The sequence below is a fragment of the Oikopleura dioica genome, chromosome 1 (genome assembly GCF_907165135.1).
Source record: "Oikopleura dioica chromosome 1, OKI2018_I68_1.0, whole genome shotgun sequence".
Classification (NCBI taxonomy): Eukaryota; Metazoa; Chordata; class Appendicularia; order Copelata; family Oikopleuridae; genus Oikopleura; species Oikopleura dioica.
Window position 1 is genome coordinate 1,207,951 of NC_137291.1, and position 13,898 is coordinate 1,221,848.

Here is a 13,898-nt window from a genome sequence, read left to right on the forward strand (position 1 = left end):
AGGCATGATCGCCTTGGCCCGCGGCGTCGGTGTTGCATTTTTTCGTGAATTTCGCCCCCGGCGCTCCTCTTTTGCGATGGCGCCTCGGCGCACAAATAAGTTTCCAGTTGAAATACTATCCAACATATGTATACAAGAGGAAAGAGATACAGAGGAAACGAAAAAAAAAACTGGAAACTAACTAATTGAAGAAGAATATAATCATCACAGAAGGGAACTGTAATATGAAGGGACAGGAACGGGGCAACACGTGAACTTGCTCTTTCGAATAGCATTTAACTTTTGATAAAGCGTACCCCTTATTTCCTAAAATGATGAAAATGACGACGTGACATCGCAAATGAATCATTTTTGCGTCATCTTTTCGTTGTTACGTCGTAATTTCCGACACTTAAGGGTGTCAACATCGATTGTGCCAAAATACAGGGGTAACGCCTTATCAAAAAATAAGGGGAGGGGCACGATTTAACAACATTTAAAGGGGCCCTCTGGTTATTAATATCGTCATTTCTCGAGAAATTTTCCAAGTTCTGAGACGTGGTGAATGGGCTCATATTTATCAGAGCTGTATATACTATATAGTGAAGAGGCCACAATATCAATTAGAAAATATGTTAAGAGGGGTCGAGACCTTAATTTGCTTTTAAAAGATCTAAATTATTTGATACGCTGTATAAAGAAGCATATACAGAAAAGAACGAGAATAGGGTTAGCGCACTAGGCGGACTTGGGTTAATTGTGACTGATCAGAGCTGACAAAATTGTCCGACTCGGCGATTAGGATAAGCATTTACTATGCAACCACTTTTCTAAAATGGAGCTTTTCACACGAAAAGCGAAAAAAGGAAAGAAAATAGAGAAATCAACAAAGCTTTTTTTTTCAAGAAATTTTTTTGATTTCAAGAGCAGTTTTTGTAAGACTTTCACCACGTGAGCCCTATGGCGAGGCAATTTTCATACAGAACGAATACAGTGATGATAACCAGCCGCTGTACCAAGCTGATTGCGACGATTATGGAGGCTTGGGAGTTTCGAGCTCGGATATGTCTAGTCCCGAGATTTTACGAAGGAAAGGGATGATAGAAAAAATCGCTCGAATCCTTGGAAGAATTATTTTTATTACGATCTTTTTTCGTAATGAAACGAGAATTTTCTAAATCAAACAAGTCTATCTTTAAATAAAACAGTTGAAAATAATGGATTTTAGACGTCTAGATCATTGAATAAATAAAATCTGAGTTCATCGACAGGCGAAAATTGTCAATTATTTTCTCCGGGGCAAATGCGTCTATCGCAAAAGCTCATCTCCCCAAAGCCCGATTCAAAAATCCGACTCGATATTCTCGCTCGCCGGCGATCGCGCCAAGGTAGGATTGGAAACACTTATTCAATTAAACTTTTTTCGAATGCAATGTGTGCCTACTTGAACACACTTTCTGGCTAAGAAGCGGGCACTACAGAATTTGTACTACATATTCAATTCATATTGATACTAGACACGTTTTATTTTCGGATAAAAAATATATTATATTATATTTTTTAAAAAATGGATTAAAATGGCCTACCGGCCAATCAAAACCCGGATTCTTAAGGGGGGTCGACGAGAATTTTTTCAGGGGTGATCGTAATTTAGCTTATGCACATAGTCAGGATATGAAACTTATATTTTTGGAATCTACAGATTCTCCCGAATCTGTTGAGCCTAAAATCATCTGATAAAAATTAGATTTAGGGGTCGAAATGAACAAAATTGTAAAAAAATTGACCATTTTTGGTGCATTTTCGGGAAAATGGCCCGACTTTGACGGGATTTTTGACCGATTTTTTTTGGCCAAAATTTTTTCTACTTTTCGCCGCCTGATTTTTACAACCCTTTTCTATCCACCAGTAAAATCAGATTTTGCCTTTCTTATCAGGTTTTCCCGCATTTCTGGCCACGGAAATCCCGATTCTCGTCGACCCCTCCTTAAAATCAGTTCTTTTTTAGTTCTTTTCTATAAAATTAAGATTTCTGCATGGGATGCTGGCTGGAACGTCACAAATGCGATCCAAGGAATGTTTGTTTTATGCCTCCCATTTGCGATCAAACACGGTGGATACATGGGTAAAACAAGAGTTCATTGTATTCATCCGACTCATTGGAAATGTTAAGGGCTTATCTTAATTATTGGAACGGCGGTAATTTGCAATTACACAGGCTTAATTTTGGTGGATTGTCTTTATGAAACGGAACCAAATGGCAGAAGGGTCAGAATAAGGTCGAGGTGAGGAGCGACTTGCAATCTGCTTTTCTTCAAAAACAATCTGTCTTTCAGCTACTCCGATATCGCGGCCGCGGTCTGGGGAGAAAGAATAGCGAATATTATCATCAATACATGCATGGTTACAGAATGTACGATGATTTGTGTGCTCTACATCGTCGTCGTTGGCGATCTCACAACGGTAAGAAAATCAAATGAAGATGGATCGAAATAAACTTCGAAATGAAAAATCATCATCGAAAAAAAGATGATTAATTTTCATTTTCAGCGCGCGTTCGAAAGTCTTGACGGGAGCACACCTATTCCGCATATGGCTGTATGTATAATTGCCACGCTGATTCTACTTCCTTGCATATTTCTTCGTGATCTCAAGGTAAATTATTTATCTTATGTCGTAAACTCACATATTGCCAAAAAACATGAGACATATTGAAAGTTCTTTTTTTCATGTAAAAAAATGTATTTTTATTTTTACAAAAAAATTTAAGGACCCCCCGTGAACAATTTTCCTCAAAAATCGAAAATTTCAAAAAAGCCATATTATGACGGGGGTCCTTAAGGGGAGGGGTCAAGAATTAAAAAAAACGACAATTTTGACCAAAATTTTTGGTCAAATTTTTGAATTCGTGTATTTTAATCTTTAAAATTTTCATCCCTTGTTCTTCGTTGACCATATTTTTGGACTCAATGGTGTAAAATTTGATCGACCAAAGATACAACTAGCTGTGTCGGTTGAATTAGCTCAACTCAATATATGAATACATCCATTTTTAAGGAAGTGTCGAGATTCTCCATGGGATGCTCTGTCGCGCAATTCCTCGTCCTAGGCATGATCATGATCTACTGCTTCTCAAAGGTTTCGACTTGGCAGTGGAATGAAATAAGGTCTTTTCCTTTCTCCATCAATTTTCACAATAAATTTAGGTTTAATTATTCCGCTCAAGAATTTCCAGTGTCCGTTGGAGTCATCGTCTTTTCTTACACTTCTCAGCTCTTTTTGCCGTCTTTGGAAGGCGACATGGAAAAACGAGGAGATTTCAAGGTCTGTTTCTCAATTCTTTGATTTCTTAAAAAGGCTCTAGAAAATGCTGAATTTCACTCATCTTGCCGCAGCGGCTGCTAAAGCAATTTTCGCCCTGGTCTGCTTTTTGACTTGGGTGGAAAATACGGAAGAAGAAGTCACAAGTAAGCTCCCTTCTGACGATTCTAGATTGAAAAAAAAATTCTAGACAATCTTCCCCGTGCCCTTCGTTCAATTGTCAATTTGAGTCTCGTGATCAAGGCTCTTCTTTCTTACCCCCTTCCGTTTTTCGCCGCTCTGGAAACGCTAGAAATCAGGTTTGCTAACAATCATAGTCGAAATCATGGAAAAGCCTCGAAAATTGGCTATCAGACAAAAATTTTCTGGTGAAAAATTATCAAACTCCGAAAAAGTTATCAAAATTTGGGTTAAACCAATTTATGCAAGTGATTTTTGGATCAGGGTTCTGATTGGCCAGTAGGCAAAATACAGCAACCTTATTGGTTATCCAAAAATGCACTTCCATAAATTGATTAAGTCCAAAATTCGGATTTACTTTTGAAATTTTATTAAAAATCTCGGTTTTGCAAATTTGAAATTGTCTAGTCGACAATCCTAAATAAGGTTGGCCGGATAAGCGGTCGGCAAATCTGGTGAATTTATGAATTATTTAAAGTGAGTTTCGTTTTAGTCTTTTTCCATTATTTGGATTTGGCAAGACCTGGTTCACCTTCAAAGCCGATCGCTCGCTTACTCTACAGGTGAGCGACGCAATTTACAGTGAGCGAGCAAGCCAATTTTATTATATTTGCTAGATGTTAATTGTTCGCCTGGGCTTCATTTTGGGCACATTGCTGCTCGCCGTTTGCGTGCCCCATTTCGACCTTTTGATGGGCTTGACTGGTTCGCTGACTGGATCTGCGCTCAGCTTCATCTTTCCCTGCATATTCCATATCTCCATAAAACGACTCAAACTTAGATATCATGAAGGTAAGTCGACAAAGTCCTGTCGAACTTTTTGGCCTACTGTCGAAGAGTCGGTTTTCATATTGTTGTGTCAGATTCCCAAAACACTAGAAAACCTTATGTATTCTTTTCTGAAATCTTATTGGCCTATCGGCCGATAGGAGAAATCTGATTGGTCAGAAATTTTATCTAAATTTTGGGTAGAAGGGACGAATCGACAATTTTTGGCCAAAAATTTGAAGGAATTTTCGGCCAAAAATTTTAGACTAGAAAAGCCAGAAGGTTTTTTTTCCCTCTTGCAGGAATCTGATTGGTCGAAAATTTGACCAAAATTTTGCGTAGGCGGGACGAATTGGCATTTTTTGGCCAAAAATTTCGGTCAACCACTTCAGGGAATTTCAGACGAATCAGATTTCCGCATTCAGCAGATCAGCCAATCAGATTTCAGAAAAAAGCTTTCGCTAAAAGTCGAAAAATGATCCCATATTCAGTCTTCTTTGATGTGACGATAATCATGCTCGGAGTCTTCTTCTCGGTGACGGGATTCTACAACTCTATCTCGTTACTGGTGCAACAGTATTTGGACGATGATCTGGACAGTGATCTGAGCTCAACGCTCGCCACTCCGCAAAAATCTGAGCTGAGCATTTTTAATCTAACAGGTAAAGCCGATTCACAAATGACTTCGATATTTAACACTCTTTCTTTTAGATATCTATCAACCAGACTACTGAAAAACACCTTTTATATATATTTTAAGAATATTAACTGCATTGTTCTTCATTCAAAATAAAACAAAAAAAATCAAAGAAAAAAATTCTAGCAATTTATTTTTCAACTTATCTTTTGACTCTAATAAGTGTAATTTTCCACGAATTGGCTTTTCTCGTCCGCTGCAGTGGAATCTTCTCCAGCGTATTTTCCCTGAGCAGCGAGTGAATTTAGCATGCATCGCTTGATGAGCGCTTTTTGAGCCGGCTCCTCGTTTTTTCCTTGCCAGGCTTCAAGAACCGGCCCTACAAAAAGACATTGAAAATACCCTCTTTTTCTCTGAAAGGATGAACCTTGGATAGCCCGAGAGTAAGAAAACGAAAGCTTCCACGGATTTCCTTCGATCTTGTTCATTTCGTTCAGATTTTCTGTCGCGTCAGTAGGGCTCTGTCCGCCAGACAAGAAGACGATTCCAGGCATCGCCGCTAGAAAATGTTCAGTGAAATTTTCAAGCTCGCTTCTTACTGTACCTGGAACAGTTCTTCGATAAGCTTCCACACTCTTGGCCGCGATAGTCTTTGCATCGACTTTTGGGCCCTTTGCTCCAGGAGTGACCATGTTTGTTTTAAGGAGGATGCCTTCGACGAGAACATTGTGTCGTTGTAGTGCAGCAAAAGTCGTCATCAAAACTTTTTCGGTGATTTTCTTGCACAGCTCTCTAAAATATTATATTATATTATATTATATTATATTATATTATATTATATTATATTATATTATATTATATTATATTATATTATATTATATTATATTATATTATATTATATTATATTATATTATATTATATTATATTATATTATATTATCACAATACTCACATATCATGATCCCCATCAAGCATAACATCCGGCTCCACAATCGGCACCAATCCTTCCGCCTGCGAAATCGCCGCGTATCTACCGCTAATTTCCGCCGCTTGACCAATCGCAAGATCACTCGGGGTCAATCCTCCATTCTGAATCTTCAGCGGGCATCGCCACTTCACAAAGCTCGCTCCTTCCTTCTTCCAGGCAGCGCATCGTTCGTGGAGGTTGTCAAGACCTTGAGTCGTCATTTCTCCCATTGAACCGGGCATAAGCATCCAGCCCAAATCGGCTTTGACACCGACTTTGATTCCGGCATCGAGAAGGGGTTTGCAGACTCGATTTCCCTCTGAAAATAATGAAGGAAGATAAATCGAAAGATTTTCTCACCGCTATCTTTTTGGGCAAAAGTTTCCTTTTCCAGAATCACTCCTCCGAGGTATTTTCCAATTCCTTCAGCTCGATACATCATGTGCCGAAATTTTTGCCTCGATTCGGGAGTGTTTTCGACATTGATTCCCTTCAGCCGAGCGCCAATGACGGGGATGCCTTCATCGGACGCGAGAATTCCTTGTTGATTTCAGTCAATTTTTTAAGAGATGGCGTCTGGAACCGACAAAAAATTTCGACAAATTTTGCGTGGGCGGCTTCTCGGCTGCTGATTGGTGGGTGAGCTGAATTCAGGCTTCTGATTGGTTGAAAATTTCCACGCAAAATTTGTCGAAATTTTTTTGTCGGTTCCCGACACCTCCCCCTTTTTATGGGTGGTGTTTTTTACCTTTTCCATCCTTGACAATCGAATTGGCAATCTCAATCAACTCTTTTTGCTTCTCGACCGTGCTAAAAGCCGCCATTTTTTCGACTCAGAACTGTAATTATTGAACAACTCGGGTCACCTTATACCACCAAGAGCTCTCGAAAAAAATAAGGATATTTAAACACTCGCGGGCAATTAACCACTCGAGCTTAACATCTTCCGCTGTCGAAAATTTCGTTATCGTGATTTGATTTCACGCGTTTTACGAATGCCAAGATGCTTACATTTGGAATTTCAAATTTTCTTTTTCCGATATTTGCTGCGCTCTCATTAAAATAATCAGTGCTTGAAAATCTCCGATCTGATGATTTCAGCGATGATTCTCGCCACTAAAAAAATGATGAAAAAGGCGGAAAATCTTCACGAACAGATTAAATCACGAATGATGATGAAAAGCAAAAGGATTTTGAGAGATAAAGATGGCCAAAGGTTTCAAAAGGAAATCCATTTTTTTTGTATTGAAGCTGATTTTTAAGATATTGCAAGCCTTTATTCTGCATCCTCTGCGATAGAATCAAAACTAAACCAGACCTCCAGGTATCGCTAGGGGCTGGCTTAAGGCTAGGGTGGTCGATTTGGCCCAAAGCAGAGCTCATAAACTCTGGACTTATGAATGCTAGAATACCCAGTAATGGCTAAAAATAAAGATCTATCCTAGATCTTCTGAATTACAGAAGGTTTTTTTGTTCTGTCAAGATTTCTGCCAAATTCCGGAGTTTTTGAGCCTTGAATATTCGCTATTTTCGCGATTTTGGACGAGATGCCAACTTTGAAGCCTCCGGAAGTGATTTTTTTGGCAGAACAAAAAAACCTTCTGTAATTCAGAAGATCTAGGATAGATCTTTATTCTTAGCCATTACTGGGTATTCTAGCATTCATAAGTCCAGAGTTTATGAGCTCTGCTTTGGGCCAAATCGACCACCCTCGCCCTAAAGAGGGGAGGTGTCAGGAACCGACGCAAAATTTCGACAAATTTTGCGTGGAAATTTTCAGCCAATCAGAAGCTTGATTATGTTTATCGGCCGATCAACAGCCAAATAGCCGCCCTCGCAAAATTTGTCAAAATTTTATGTCGGTTTCTGACGCCACTCTTTTATAGAATTCTTTGATTTGCTTGTCTCAATCTTCATTTTCAAGGAAAGCATGTATCTGGGCAAACTCTCCAGCGATCATCAAGAACATTTGTTCACTGCCTGCGAAAGAGTTTCAAATACTCCCTGCTGCATTAATCGAAATAGAACCCAAGGTACTTTTTTGCTATCTTCGTTGATTTGCCTTTTCGATAGATTATGCGCCAAGAAGAACGGCAATCGACGAAGCTGACGGAGGCAACATTCTGATTGCGGCTTTTGTGAGTGGTATGCTTGCTGTTTTTGGAGGAGTGATTGTCGCAAGATTTCTTCAAAGAAAATTTCTCAGGTTGGAGAACTTTAAGAATAGGAATATTTGGAAAAATGTTTAAGGGGGTGGTGGTCGAGAATCGGAATTATTTCAACAAAATTAGCTCAAAATCTTTCAAAAAAATTTTTTTTGTGCTCAACGAAAATGGGTTTAAAAGGGTTCAAATTATGTGGGCGACTTAGTTTTAAAAAATTTTATTTTCGGAAAATGCTCAAAATATGCTTCTAAAGTGGACTTATCTCTTGACAAAATTGTGAGGAAACCCTTAAATTTTTTTCGAAATAAAATTTATTGTGAAGATAGTTCAGACCCTTAGGCGTGTGGGCAAAAGAGTTTCAGAAAGGTTTTGAGGTCGCAGAATCTGATTTAAAAAGTGTTGATTTCTTAAAAATCGTCATTTTTCACCAAATTTGAACTTTAATTTTCGAAAAAATCACAAGTATTCTAAATAATTACCTTTTTATTAATATAATCTTTTATTTTAACAATATCTCGCAGCAAAAATCATGTAAATAACGGTTTTAGTACAGAAAATCAAATTTCAAAGTTTCGAAAATCGTGAATTCCCGATATTCTCTAAAGAAAAGTTGATCCCATCAAAAAATTGTAGGGACCAAAAATGTTCCTTTTTCCTCGAGGAATTCAAAAATAAAATCAAAATTTCGAAAAGGCGAAAAAATTATTCTCGACCACCACCCCCTTAAGGCGGGCACTCTCAGTCGTTAGCATTTCTACAGCTTCGAATTTCGAGAAAACAAAAGAGGAGAAAGCGAAAACTGCTGATGAAAGTAAGAGAAACAACACTTCTTGTTATGAAGCCTTTCAGATGAAGGAAATAAGAAGCTGCCGACAATAACAGAAGCAAGTTTATAGATGGAACTTTTATTTTCAAATTTTGAGAAAAAAAAATATCAATGATGATCTGCGGAAACGCACAGTTCTTGAAACTCCTCTGAATTGACGAACTCTTTCACTGAATAAAAAAATGAAATAGCCCTAACTCTTCACGAAATAAGGGGCTCTTACGCTCATCTTCATTGCAAAACGCGCTGGAGCAGGTATCGCAGCTCTCGTGGCAACCCTTTTTGCAATCAGCCGCCAGGGAAACGATTCCAAGCACAATGCAAAGTAGAAAAAGAACAATTTCAGTTCCGCCAACACTTTTTAGCCCGAACATGTCTTCTCTCTCTCTCTTTTTTTTGAGTCAAGTTGAAAATGGAAGAGCGCGATTTTTCCTCGAGTATTTTTTTATTCGTTTGATATTTTCATGGCAATAGAAAAAAATGACGCGCTGGAAAGTTTGCTCTACGAGAACACTTTGTAAAATATGGAGATGAAGCAAAATGTGATGATCAAGATGCACAAGAGGAAGATACAGAAATCGCAGCAGCGGCAACTTAATTTCATTTTTAATCGAAAACGATCGGCAAAAACCATAAATTAATATTTTATTTTAGAATATCGGTTTTTATTTTAAATTGTCTTTGGAATTTTTTTATGATTATTTGTCTTCATGTACTTGTCAAAAAATTTCGGGGTGGCGTCTGGAACTGGCTACTCGGCTGTTGAATGGCCAGCGAGCCGAATCCTGGCTTCTGATTGGTTGAAAATTTCCACGCAAAATTTGTCGAAATTTTTGTCGGTTCCAGACACCTCCCCGAAAGTCCTCCAGAAATTTTGATGAGACATTGATTTTGATTGGTCCTCTCTTTAATTTTAAGCGGATTTTTTCACCTATAACAGCATGGCTTTGTCACTTGTTCTCTTGGTCTCCTACTATGAATCTTCTCAATAATCTTCTTTAATTTTTCCGGGTCCTCTATGTCCAAATTCCTCAGCTGAGAGTAGGGCATTGAATTGATTTTGTTAACCAAATGTTCATCGAGCTCTAAATCCGTCCATCGATTCTTGATTATTTCAGCTTGTTTTCCCATCCTAACACTTTCTCTTTCTCAATTTTCTCGGTATTGAAAATGATATAAAAAACGATTGTCTCGAAATCTTAGACTCCAATATTTTATTCATTCCAAATCTGAGGTTAGATTGTGGACCAGAACCGCCTTTCATGAAGATTGAAGCATATTTTTATTAAAAAAGACAACGAAGTATTATTTTCTTCAAAAAACAGAGGGTTGATTCAGATTTCTTTCGCGAAAAGAACGGCTATTTCTTCCTCGGGAATGGTCCAGCAATTGTGATTTCGGTGAAAATCGTGCTTTGTTGCGGAAAATTCTTATTTTGGCTTGAAAATTTCAGAATTTTTCTCAATTTTTGACTCAATTTTTTCGCATTTTTGCAGAATTTTTTATTAAATTCAAGCCCTTTTCCTAATTCTTGGCTGATAACAACAGCGGTTTCTTCACCATTCTCTCCTTTTGTGTGGAGATTAAGGACATGGAAGGCTCCTTCATGAATGAAGCTCCCAAGGATACCCTTAGTCTTATCTGACAGACCAGTTGTATCTTCAATTCCGAACGACATTGATCCTCGACTCTGTTTTGCCTAAAATTTCTTCATGAAAATATTTCTTTGGAAAAAGAGTTTTTAACCTTGATTAAAAATTTTGGACCATCATCGATCTCAACCGTGATTTTTTCCCGTGTTCCATCAGAATTTCTAGATAAAATTTAAATAAGGGTGTCACTATGCTATTTTTTGAATCAAAATTTGATCAAACCTGTGTTCGGTAAATAGAATGTCCATAAATCGAATAGGCTCTTTGTAGTCATATTGCATCGTTTCTTTCAGCGAGAAAGACTTGACAAAGACTCCGTCGGGATTGAAACGAAGATTGCCGCCCTCGGGAGACATAAACTGAATCTCGTGGATGAAGGTTTTTCCTTTGATCGTCTCATCGCTGATGATTCCGGAGACATGGAGATTCGACTTTGGGTCGGAGAGGAGGTTGATGTTGGAGCCGAGTTCCGGGTTGAAATCGAAGCAAATTCGCTCGCCAGTTTCGCCGGTAACCATGAAGTGCGGATCGCCGTAAACGACTGCTTGCTCATCTGGAGGGTACTCGGCGTAGGATTTTTGGGCGTTGTTGTCGGACGGAGAGATATCGATCGGTCTAGAATATTATTATATTATATTATATTATATTATATTATATTATATTATATTATATTATATTATATTATATTATATTATATTATATTATATTATATTATATTATATTATATTATATTATATTATATTGTGTTATATTATATTATATTATATTATGGAAGTTCTCTAGAATCTCATTAAGGACCCGCCCCCGTCAGCTTTTTTCTTCGAAAAATGGAAATTTTGAAACACCATATTTTTGGTTTCGAATGCGGCCTCAGGTTAAACTTGCTTCAAAAACTTGATAAGAAGAATTTTGACCAAGAAAATCAACATTTATGCAAAAATAAGAGCAAATTCGTCAATTTTCGGCAAAAAGCCCGATTTTCAAATGCGATTTTGGGAGTGAAGAAGTCGAGATAGATCCCCAAAAAATGCAGCGTAAAAATCGTTTTCTGACCCGTAGAATCCCTTTCCGGGGTCAAAATTTTAAAATTCCGAAATTTGATTTTTCGAAAAAAGCTGATGGGGGGGGGGGGTCCTTTAATAATTATACCTTGGAGATTTTCGCTGAGCAAAAGTAACACTGAAAAAGGCAAATTGAAAAAGCTTCATTTTTGTTTTTTTTTTCTTTCTTTCTCAATATGGAAAAAATGTTGATTGAAAAAGACTGCGGAAGATGCAGAGAAATTTATAGTCGGAGCATAAAACCGCAAAATTGGCATGAAAGAAGCGTGTGGTAGTTTTTCTTGTTTCCTTGGAGCACGGTGGAAAATTTGATTAGTTGTTAAAGGTGGCGTGGATATTTATTTCTTGCTGATAGAAAGACTTCTTGCTTTTTATCCCGTTTTATTGCGTCTAAAAATGAATTTATTTTCACTTTTTACTGGATTTTTTTTTCATTCTGAAATCAAGGAAGAGCAATGGCGGTTTTCGACCAGAGGCGGAAATCTTCTTAGAATTCAAATCTTGATTTATTTGAGGGCCCCCTCCCCCCTGTCAACAATTTTCGAAAAATCTATTTTCGGATTTATAAAATTTTGAACCCGGAAATGGATTCTACGGGTCAAAAAACGATTTTAAGGCTCCATTTTTTGGGTGTCTATCTAAACTCTGACACCCTCAAAATCGCGTTTGAAAATCGGACTTTTTGACGAAAAATGAGATAAAAAGTCCTAATTTTGCTATTATTTTAGATTTTTATTGGTCAAAAAGTGCTCCGATCAAGTTTTTATGGTAAATCTAATTTTCAGGCACACAAAGTAGCCAAAATATGGCTTTTTTGAAATTTTCGATTTTTTAGGAAAATTGTTGACGGGAGGGGGGGTCCTTAAAGGAATTTTTCCCGTCTTATTATTCTTCTATACTTCTTCATAGAATCGTTTGTTTCATCCAGCTCCTACCCGACGGGAACTCTACCTGCTTCTTCAGCTGTTTTGGCCGATCGACGTGGCGCACGGTTATCCTTCGAAAATCCTTCAACGAATCATTTTTCTTTTGAAAGACTCAATCAATTTCATGGGAGATAAATAATGACGACAAGAAATCATGACGAAAACCAAGTTTGATCATAATTTTCAAGGGCTTATCATAATCGTCACATAGGGAATTCCATTGAAACATGATGTTACGCGGTAGAACCCAAGATACAAAACATGGTTCTGACAAGCTAAAATAATCAAAAAAAAAACTTGAGCACGATTTTTACAAGCTTCCTCACGTTCTTCTTGCATAAGAACCCAAAAGCAAAAGAAAAGCAAAAATTCTTTCTGAGAAAAGGGAAAAATGAAGACTGATGGACTTGCTGAGCGAAAGTCCTGAGAACACAGCGCCGCTAATTCAACATCATAATTTGACAGTTGAAGTGATTTCAGAAATGAATCGAACGGTTAAATAATCGCTTAACCGATCACTGAAAATGATCGACGAGGTTTCATGTTGAAGAAATTTTATATTTGAAAAAAAGATAACTTCACCATTATTGGATTTTTCATTTATAAAAGATAGACTTTTTTCCTCATAAAGAAAGAGCGCAATTGTAAAAAACGTGAGTTCTGGAAAACCACTTTTATTTCGCAAGTTTTAATTTTTTTGTCGACCTCTGGGTCGTCAGGGTGACATTATCTGACCATGATTTCAATCGCGACAGTTCTTTATCTCATCCGCCGCGATCTTGGTGAGAAAGAGGGTAATTTACGAAAAACCTGAAAATGGCAACAAGGGCAACATGGGCAACAAGGGCAACACGGGGCAACAAAGGCAACAAGGGTATCTAAAAAAACAGCTTCAAGTCTCCAAAACCTGAAAATGGCAACAAGGGCAACATTCCTTCGCTTAGAAAACAACATCTTCTAGAGATGAAGGCGCGAAAGTAGAGAAAGTTGGCCTCCTGCAAAAATGAGTTCTCTACCAGATTTTGCGCGCAAGGGCCGCAGGCCCGCAGCGTGCTCAACAGCGTTGATTGTTACCTCCTTAAAATATTGTGAAACAGTGAAGTTAGTTGTTTTTTAAGTCGTCATTTGATTTCGGAATGCCATTCGTTGCACAACAATATCATTTTATTTAGCTTAATTCGTCTTTGCTGTGTGTTGCCCTCTTGAATTTCCCAGACTAAGCCAAGTAGAACGCAGAAGAATTCATAAAAAACAATTCTAGAGACGCGCTTTTAAAAACAACAACAACTGCCAAATCAAAATCGGCGCAAGTGCTCAAAACCTGAAAATGGCAACAAGGGCAACATGTTGCCTTTGTTGCCCTTGTTGCCATTTTCAGGTTTTACCGTAATTTAGAGAAGTACATCTCTTGAGTCGA

The 13,898-nt window shown here is 37.8% G+C and overlaps 3 protein-coding genes across 3 annotated transcripts; 1 reads left to right on the forward strand and 2 right to left on the reverse strand.

Moving 5' to 3' along the window:
- The first annotated feature begins 1,320 nt into the window (after positions 1–1,320).
- On the forward strand, positions 1,321–5,039 carry LOC145712307 (vesicular inhibitory amino acid transporter-like). The gene is made up of 13 exons (XM_081790024.1): positions 1,321–1,367; positions 2,008–2,104; positions 2,153–2,264; positions 2,316–2,442; positions 2,530–2,634; positions 3,037–3,146; positions 3,186–3,303; positions 3,344–3,446; positions 3,491–3,599; positions 3,974–4,043; positions 4,098–4,272; positions 4,740–4,910; positions 4,960–5,039. The coding sequence occupies exons 2-13, from the start codon at positions 2,056–2,058 to the stop codon at positions 4,980–4,982; spliced, it is 1,272 nt and encodes a 423-aa protein (XP_081646150.1). The 5' UTR covers positions 1,321–1,367; positions 2,008–2,055; the 3' UTR covers positions 4,983–5,039.
- Positions 5,040–5,052: 13 nt separating this feature from the next.
- On the reverse strand, positions 5,053–6,720 carry LOC145695227 (fructose-bisphosphate aldolase 2-like). The gene is made up of 6 exons (XM_081772261.1): positions 6,600–6,720; positions 6,212–6,391; positions 5,837–6,170; positions 5,490–5,677; positions 5,313–5,444; positions 5,053–5,264 (listed from the first exon to the last, which is right to left on the reverse strand). The coding sequence occupies exons 1-6, from the start codon at positions 6,673–6,675 to the stop codon at positions 5,101–5,103; spliced, it is 1,074 nt and encodes a 357-aa protein (XP_081628387.1). The 5' UTR covers positions 6,676–6,720; the 3' UTR covers positions 5,053–5,100.
- Positions 6,721–10,202: 3,482 nt separating this feature from the next.
- LOC145705033 (inter-alpha-trypsin inhibitor heavy chain H1-like) lies at positions 10,203–11,754 on the reverse strand. Its single transcript, XM_081782483.1, has 5 exons — positions 11,644–11,754; positions 10,717–11,109; positions 10,589–10,655; positions 10,360–10,541; positions 10,203–10,281 (listed from the first exon to the last, which is right to left on the reverse strand). The coding sequence occupies exons 1-5, from the start codon at positions 11,700–11,702 to the stop codon at positions 10,203–10,205; spliced, it is 780 nt and encodes a 259-aa protein (XP_081638609.1). The 5' UTR covers positions 11,703–11,754.
- Positions 11,755–13,898: the final 2,144 nt, after the last annotated feature.